The 8,990-nt window shown below is 39.4% G+C and overlaps 1 protein-coding gene across 1 annotated transcript in view; it reads left to right on the forward strand.

The window, feature by feature from the left end:
- The window catches only part of LOC106531977 (lysine-specific demethylase 4A), a gene marked incomplete in the record, with an annotated part of 49,458 nt that overhangs the window by 30,611 nt on the left and 9,857 nt on the right, over positions 1-8,990 (forward strand). The window contains 6 exon segments of the mRNA XM_014027941.1: positions 179-287; positions 756-931; positions 3,279-3,492; positions 3,920-3,999; positions 7,235-7,290; positions 8,493-8,601. Coding sequence (XP_013883395.1) covers positions 179-287; positions 756-931; positions 3,279-3,492; positions 3,920-3,999; positions 7,235-7,290; positions 8,493-8,601 — 744 coding nt within the window.

The following is an 8,990-nucleotide window of genomic DNA, read 5'->3' on the forward strand; positions in this document are numbered from 1 at the left end:
AAGAATACGAACATGTTCTTGCATGAGGCCCATTGATCTGGAAATGTAAAAATACCAGTACAGTGATCCCAGCATTCCATTGTTATGGAAAAATCTAGTGGTAATTGATGTTTATGTGTTTGTTGCACCAACGTACTTGTTCATTTGAGGTTTTGCTAAAAATATTTTGCTCCAGCAGGTTTCGGACGAGCAGTCATATTGCAAGTCAGTGGCAAAGAAAGAGGAAWCCCTGCTCAGTAGGCTGCCTCGTCATCACCCTCTGCTCAGAGAGGCCCACAGCGATGATGGTTTGTAGCTGTTCGCTTCAACTCATGTGACGTGCCAGTTTGGCAGTGTTTTTAATCATGATGTCTCATTACAACCAACGGCAAAACTCATGGACTCACCACTCATGGTTCTTTCAGTAATTTAATTTTTTTGTTGTTTGAACAGATACATATCAGATGTTTTTCAAACCAACCTCAGTCTGAATTGTCATGTCACATTTTATGCACCTTTTATGTCAGTGAGGTGTAGGTGGTTGGATTCATCCAAGTACAATAAATATATTTATAAGTATAGGTCTGTGGCATGTGTGTGATTTATTTTTTATATAAAATTAAACAATTTAAAGAACATAAAGAGTGTTTATTCCATTATTTTTGCCAGGGGTTGTATTTGTAGCAATTCTTTACAAAAGTTTTCTGATTTGTATTTGCTCTCCACTATTTATTTTAAGCTTTTTTACTGAGCGTGTTCCATCTTTTTGTTTTCAGATATAAAAGTAGAAGTCGAGGTTGAACGAGAAGAAAAGGAGGAGTGGGCAAAGCCACTGGTCCAGCTGTGGCAGTGTCGACCCTATAATCCCCAGGTAGAGTGGGAGTATAACAAAAGTATGGGTCAGCAGGCTCCTTACTGCTCCATCTGCCTGCTCTTCTACACTTATCATCAGGTGAAAATAAAGTCTTTTTTACTTTTAAGAAATTCATTATGTACAGTATTTTAGGTATGGTTCCAGCATAATAACTAAAGCAAGTGTAATTGTAAGGGCAAGGTTGTTTGAAGTATCATTGACCTACATTGCTCCTGTGGGGTTTTACTTCTTTAAAGTATCATTTCTGGTTAAGTGTTCCCATTCACAGACAAGCAAAATTTTAGGGAAAATGAGGTAAATTTTAGAACGGCTTCTATTAGAGTATTAAGCTGGTATTAAGATACTATACCAGTTATGAAAATGACTTGAGATCACTTACAAAGACATTTTAAAAACATGAATATTTGGACATAAAATAAGCAGAGACCTTCCTGCAAATCAGATCAGATCTTTGTGACTGAAATTAGTTATAGTCCCAGAAATTACTAAGAAATTTCTTTTTGTAACAGCAAGGTTTTTTTAATTGTTTTWCTGTTTGTTTCTTTTGCAATATTCCTGTTTTTATGCAGTGAAACAGTTCTATCAGTACAGAGGTGAGATCAATAAAGTTATTTATCATGACGATTAAAGCTGAACAATGATTAAAGCTAGGTGCCACTTCACCTGTAATTATAATGTGCAGCTTTATTGTTCTGTTTTAAGCAGCACATATTTTACAGAAAGTGTCCCAGGTGTTATCCTGTTAGGTGACTAAAAGATCGAACTAAAATTAACTTCTTCCCTCCCCCATCAAACTCTGTAGCATCCTGTCAGAAAAAAATTGGTAAAAGTATGGCAACTTGTTAGTATTCCATCAGTAAATATGAAAACAATTTCCTTTTATGGTGGCTTTTGTTAGGTTTACATAGTACCATTACTGAAAATCAGTGGTGGGCATCAGTCTGCTAAAGCGCAAATCTAATTGCGGACCTAAATATTTTGTTTGCGCTTTAGCGGTCTTACTAATTTTTATAATTCATAAGCAGATTTGCGCTTTCTAAAATTAAAATACAGTACCACTAATAACTAATTATCTACAGTCATCATTATGTTGAACAGCAGAAGGTCTGAGTGTCAATGAATCACAACATGTGATCTATCCAACAGCACCCCTCCCAGATAAACACTCTTATTGTGAAGGTATACATCCTGCTGACTGTTGCTTTGGGTCACGGTTCTGATTTCCCACAATGCTTTGTGTCTGCTTACGTAGCAGGAAGGCAGTGTTTAGAACTTCCTGTCCCAGCAAAAACAGTAAACGTTTGTAATCCATACTAAAATTTTGTATGTATTGATTTATTTTACTTTACAATCAGAGCTCCTTTTTTTAAAAAATAAAGTTTAAACACTGGAGCTCATTACTTGACGTAATTGGTGAAGCAACGGGGTTAGAGACTCAGAAATGATTTAAAGATGTTATGCTGATGAAGACTGACATCTAGTGGTCAACTGGAGCAACTACACGGAAAACTTTAAAATCCAAGCTCTTATTTTGAAGTGAAGATATTTTCCTCTCTGTGCTTTCGTTTCCCGTCACAAATCAAATCCGTCATGTACCCAGAATGCATCGCTTCAGTTTTAAAATAAGCAGTTTTAAAATTACTTTATTGATGCTTCTTTAATGAAAAATCTACAACAAACAAAAGAAAAAGACAAAGAAGCAGCCGAACTAGCAATCCTCAACAACMTTTTAATTTTTACACCAGGAGCTAAAGGTCTGTTTCAGGAAATCACATCCCCAGCAATCGGCAGTTGTAGGATTAAGCTGTAAAGAGTTCATACACCACTAGTTGGCAGTGTTGTGCATATATTGTACATGTGTTTTTGTCAGCTAGTAAGTGTCAAATCGAACTTGAGCTTTAAAATTAGCTTCTTCTTGTTTTTCTACTGCATAAGCGCTTTTGAACTTGCGGAGCTAATTTTTGGTTTAGTACTGTCCACTGCTGAAACTAACACAGGAAGAATGAGTCACAATTTCTGCAGTTTCTGTGATTCTGACGTGTCCTGGTTTGAGGGGTGAATAAGGTCAATAGAACAGTAAAAACACACGCAGAAAAAGATACATTTTGGGGTTATATGTTAAATTCCTTGTTGCATCACACTAAAACATAAGTCAGGTTTGACTCTTTTTTAATGTAATTACTTAAAGTAGTGTAAATAAAGTGAAATTAATTTCCACAACTGATTTCTGATAACCATGTGAGCAATGCAAGTAAATGAAGCTCAGTAATTCCATTTTACAACAGTAATATTTAATAAATGTTCACTTTTGTTCAGGGGGTGTAAAGTGTCACAACTACATCTGATTTTCATGAAACAAATGTCTGAAACAGCGTTGTAACAAACTTGTGGATTTTGTTCTTTCCCCCTCACTTCCTGCCAATAGACCGAGTCTAATAATGATGACTCCAGCTTGATGCTGGTGAGCCGTCCAGGGGGGCGTCAGTGGTCCAAACCTCTGATCCCTGAAATGTGTTTCAACACACAATCCAGCAAGACGAACGATGCAGCTGAGGGACAGCTTTCTAATCCTCACACAGCCGAAGACGGGACGAGTCGGCTGATCAGCTGTGCTCAGTGCTGCGTTCGAGTGCATGCAAGTAAGCCACGATGCATGAAAATATCATCGCTTACTGGAAATTAAAACCAGTTCACCAGATACACTGGTTTGTTTACAGCCCAGCACTACCTGACAGAACCAGTAAATATAGACACTTTAGGAAATAAAAGTGCAAACTCTGTTTATACAGATTTACCTCACTGAAAACTGATGACCCAAAGCAACTTTATTAAAGAAACTGATTGTATTATTTTGGAAATTATACAATGAGTTTTTTTTTATAAAGTTCTTTGTTCTCTTTTAAAAAGTATTTAGTTGGATCTCATGTTTTTAATTGAACTTTACATTTTGCTTTGGATTTGGTATTATAAGGTAAATGTTTAGACTGCAGGTTACTGCCAGCTACAATACAAGCTTTGAAATGATGGTAGTGACTGCGTAATATGTTCTTTCATGTCTGCTTTTAGGTTGCTATGGTGTGTCTGGAGATGAAGCAGAGCTAGACGACTGGTTTTGTGCTCGCTGTGAAGCCAGTGCCATCACCGAGGTTAGCTCATTGAGATGGGACCTTTTGTAACTTCACTGTCTGAACAGTCTTCACACATTGTGTCAGAAAGTGTTTCACACTGGCCTCAAACTGTAATATATGGTAACTATTTATTACAACTTCTTTGCACATTGCACAAAATTCTTGACACAGTCAATAGGAAACAAGTAATAACTAGAGAAACTGCATTTCCTGCGAAAATGCTAGTGTGAATACTTCATGCTGAAAAATTAAGCTGAAAGCTGCTGAAACTGAGCTGAAAATATTTAATAACAAAAGTGTTAATGTGAGCTGACTTTGAAAAGCTGAAAGAAGCAAAAAAAAAAACTAACTTTGCAGAAAAACAGTAAAAAGGAGCACAAATCTAGTTGAAAACAACAGAAAACGGCTAAAAGCTAAGAGCTACAATAGCTGAATTTAGCTGAAAACATCTGTAAGAAGCATAAGTAGCTCAAATTTGCAGAACAAAACACAAGAAGTCCAAAAAAGCAGAAGAATAGCAAAAAGAAGCAGATCTACAGCTAAAATAGCAAACAAAGTTAAAATTAGCATGAAATAGGCTAAAAATATCAGCCAATAGTTGAAATGAGCTCCTAGGTAGGTGAAAGCGCTGTAAAAACTTAAAAATAGCAGAAAGAAGCGTGATAGTACAACAAATAACAATTTGTAGTAAATTAGCTAAAACAGCCAAAACTGCTAAAAAAAAGCTGGAATTTATTTAATTAACATAAGGAAGCATAAGGAGCACAGGTTTGCTGAACTTAGGTGAACAAAGTTGTAATAGCTACAAAAAATGCGTATTTGGCTTAGAAAACCAGCTTTTTCTAACAGCAGTTAACATTAGCCAAAATTTCAGCAATTAGCTGTATATAGCAGAAAGCATCTGTAAGAAACCTAAAAAACACAAAGTAGAAAAAAAGCACAAAAAAGTAGGAAAAAGAAGAAGAATAGCAGAAAGGATTTTAAGGATGTTGAAAACGGCTACATTCATTTTCAGGAGCAAAAAAGTTGCTAAAAAAGTCAAACCTAGCCTGGTCCTTACCTTCCTACGCAGCTCCGCTCAATTCTAGTGTCCTTCTCTGCTCCGTCTGGGACTTCTCCCATAGACAAGGATTTCACTGGCAGATTTTTAGCCGAACCAATCAGAGAAGAGAATGTTAATTTTCTGCGCAGTGTCTGCTTGTAGTTTATTTTACCTGGACCAATCAGAGAACAGAAGGAGTTTTGAATGACGTCGACTTTCTGCGCAGTGTCTGCTAGTTATTTTAGCATACAGCAGTGGAGGAAGTGAATGAAGCCAGTCTGTGTTGATAAGGCTTCAAATTAAAATAAAATTGTCTGACAAAGCAGCAGCTCTCATTTACAGTCGTCTCGTTCAGCTCGGTACTTCTCTCCTCTCAGTAGGGTTGTTTACAGTGCTCGCAATTTCCGGTTATCTTCTTAGCTTAGCCTCCATCACAGCGACACACACACACACACACACACACACACACACACACACACACACACACGCTTCAGCAGAGGCCACGCCTCCTGCAAGAATCGCTTCTCTATAGCCGAGAGTCCAGACCCTCGTATGAAGCAAGGTGAAGGACAGGGTCTGGTTTTAACCAGGCTAGGTCAAATAGCTAATAAAGTATAAATAGCTGAAATACCAAAAGTCGTAGCACCCCTCACATGAATGCACTGAACATTTTGATATATGAATTGTTGAAATAGCACAAAAATTGTGGAACGAGTTAAGGCTCCTGCATACTCCATCCGAACTGCCGAATTTGTCGCAGTTTTATGACGACAATTGCGTCATTCTGTTCGCATTGTCGATATTTCGGCAGCTTCTGACACAACCCGTGGGTGGAACTTTGTGGACTCCAGTGGGAGAAACCCCCCTGTAGTGACGTATGCTGCAGCAGGAAGGGGTTTCCCCAGGAGCTCGGTGCAGGGTTTCTCAGGTACTATGAAAGGTGTGTGCGAAAAGGAACACAGAAAAACCACGTGACTGGGCATCGACTGCTCGGCTTCGGAGGGAGTATGCAAGAGCCTTAAGATGCTGAAAAACGTATGTAAGAAAACATGATCTCAATAGATCACACAGTAACAGACAATATTAGAAATCTCAACAAAATGTGATGTTTTGAAAAGTGCGTACGCTATTTAAAAAGTTCACAAATTACCTTTCAGGAACACAAACATTTATCCTGTTTCAGTGAAGTTGGAGGAAGCAGGAATCTGAAATGTAATTAGGTCATTTTAACCAAATTTGACTTAATCCTCATTTCTCTATGATGGGTCACATTTATCACTAGATTTGTTGTGCATTCTCACATTTCCTGCACACGATTCTCAGACCTTTTCTGTGCTACGCACTGGACAGGAGGCTGTACAAATTTGTGGGGGCAAATGAACGACTGTGAATTGCGCAGAGAAGTGGAACTGCATCTAGAGTAAATTAGGGTTGACACTTCATTCTCAATACTGAGGACGATTTTCCAATATCTCAGTCCATCTCATGCTTCATCCTACATGTTCATCACTCTTAAACAAGACTCCCAGATACCTGAACTCCTCCACTTGAAGCAGAGACTCATCCTTGACCAGGAGGGGGATTTAGCATTTTTTCAATTGAGAACCATGGCCTCGGACTAAGGGGCTCTGCACACTACATCCGAAGCCTCTCTGACTGTGTGTTGAAATCCTGTGCCATGAACAGCAGGATCAGAGATGAGGGACGACCCTGGCAGAATCCAACCTGCACTGAGGATGTGAACACAGCTTTTGCTTTGGCTTTGCAGAGACCAGATAGCTTTTAATAGTGACCCTGGTACCCACTCCCCCTCAAATAGCCTCAAGGATTCTGTGGGGGGTCATGAGCCTTCTCCAGATCCAGAAAATACATAGAGCAGTGGAAAAACATGCAGTGTCCTGCATGTTTTAGGAGCTGCCCTCTCCTCAGTATGCCATCAAGGTCTGCAGAGGCCTACTAACTTGGCTCTCCTTACGTTCAGCTGTGTTGAACCGTGGCAGCATGGTTTTAGTTTTTTGCCCCATTGATTTGCATGGCSGGGGCTGGACTTGTACTGGAATCAATCAGCAGGGACGCTGGTCCCATTCCAGCTTCAACTTCTGGGATGTGTTTAAAGATCTACAGTACTTATTATTTACGTCTATTCCTCCTACAGCAGGTAATGGGTTGAGAATAAAAGGGAATAACATTATCTTGTCTTTTTTTCATTAGGACTGTTGCCTGTGTTCACTAAGAGGAGGAGCTTTACAGAGAGCCAACAATGACAAGTAAGTAAAAGATATAGGAGAAAAAAGACCTTCACAGTTCATTTAAAAATTATTTTGTACCATGATTCAAGATCTGTTTTTCAGAATTGTTGCACATCCAGTCTTTATGATCCAGAGAATAATTTAAAAGTAGCAAACTAAAAGCTATTTTAAAGTTAAAAGCAACAAAAGTAAAGCAGCACGACGGCTCAGTGGTTAGCACCGACGTCTCACAGCAAGAAGGTCCTGGATTTGGGGGGTCTAGGATCGGGTTCCAGCACAGAGAAGCAACGCTCCACTAAATCCCGCCCCATCTCATGTAAATGGTAAAATGGTAAATGGTACCGAACTTATAGAGCGCTTTATCAAGTCCCTCCAGACCCCAAAGTGCTTCAAACTTACAGTCATTCACCCATTCACACTCACATTCACACACTGATGATGGTAAGCTACACTGTAGCCACAGCTGCTCTGAGGCACACTGACAGAGGTGGGGCTGCCATGCACCGGCGCCACCGGACCCTCTGACCACCAAAAGTAGGCAAGGCGGGTGAAGTGTGTTGCCCAAGGACACAACGACRGAAACAGCTGGATGGGGGATTGAACCGGCAACCTTCCGGTTCCAGGACAACTCCTCTAACCGCTCCGCCACAGCCGCCCCTGTGTGTTTGACCCAAGCACCCCCCCCCAAGCTGTCTGCTCTGTCACGAGTGTTTGTTTGTGCATATGACTCTGTGTTTATGMTTTTTTTAACTCATCTCTCCTGTTGTGTATTTCCAAGCTGCAAAAAGTTAGCGCGACCTTGTTGCGCATGACCTGTTCACCTGTCCCCCCGTGTTTTTMTCATGTGTGTTTTTCTTGAATGGGTATTCTTTACTGCATTTCGTTCTACATTGCATCCCTGATGTTATGTTTGAATGACATTAAAGTGAATCTGTATCTTTTAATGTTGTGGAGAAGAATGCATTGTATCCGTTTTTATGAGCATTTTTTAAATAAATAGATCCTTTTGATATAATTGTGCTTTTTTTCTATAAAGGCATTTTTATTCATCTCCAGGGCCAGCTGGACATGAAGACGGTGACTTGAGTTAGAAAAATCAGACTAACTTCCRATGAAATTGTTCTTGTCTGTTTTATATCACGTTGCATCTTTTTTGTTTGGTTTTGTTCATTATGTGTTCATTTTGTTCAGAATCCACTGTTTGTCTTCTTTGTACACAGATGGGTTCATGTACTTTGTGCTATCACTGTCCTGGAAGCTCGCTTTGTCAACATCACCAAGCGGAGTCCCATTGACCTCTCTGCCATTCCTTTTCCTCGGTTCAGACTGGTAAGAGCACAGTTTTCCTTTACTTTGATGTGTGCACTCTTGTAAAAGTATTGGAACAGATGCACTTAAAATAGATATGTGCAGTTTGGTTACACCTTTCTTTAAATTGGCAAAAAAAAGTTTTTTAGAATGGTCTTTAGCCTTCCCATTGCTTTGGTAAAGATCCTCGCTGTCTCATTAGTTAAAGAAACTTTGGACCAGAAATCTTGAGGCCCATCTGTACGTAGTTCTTTGACAAATAGGTTTTTATCATCTGGTGTCGCCTCTGTACTTTAGTTCAGATATTCTTAACCTATGGGCTGTGAGCGCCACCTTGAGGGCCTCAGAAGAACAATAGTTTTTAACTTTGGGCCACAGAGGGACGTGGGACCACATGATTTTAAATAAGG

Source organism: Austrofundulus limnaeus, unplaced genomic scaffold (genome assembly GCF_001266775.1).
Source record: "Austrofundulus limnaeus strain Quisiro unplaced genomic scaffold, Austrofundulus_limnaeus-1.0 Scaffold700, whole genome shotgun sequence".
NCBI classification, from domain to species: domain Eukaryota; kingdom Metazoa; phylum Chordata; class Actinopteri; order Cyprinodontiformes; family Rivulidae; genus Austrofundulus; species Austrofundulus limnaeus.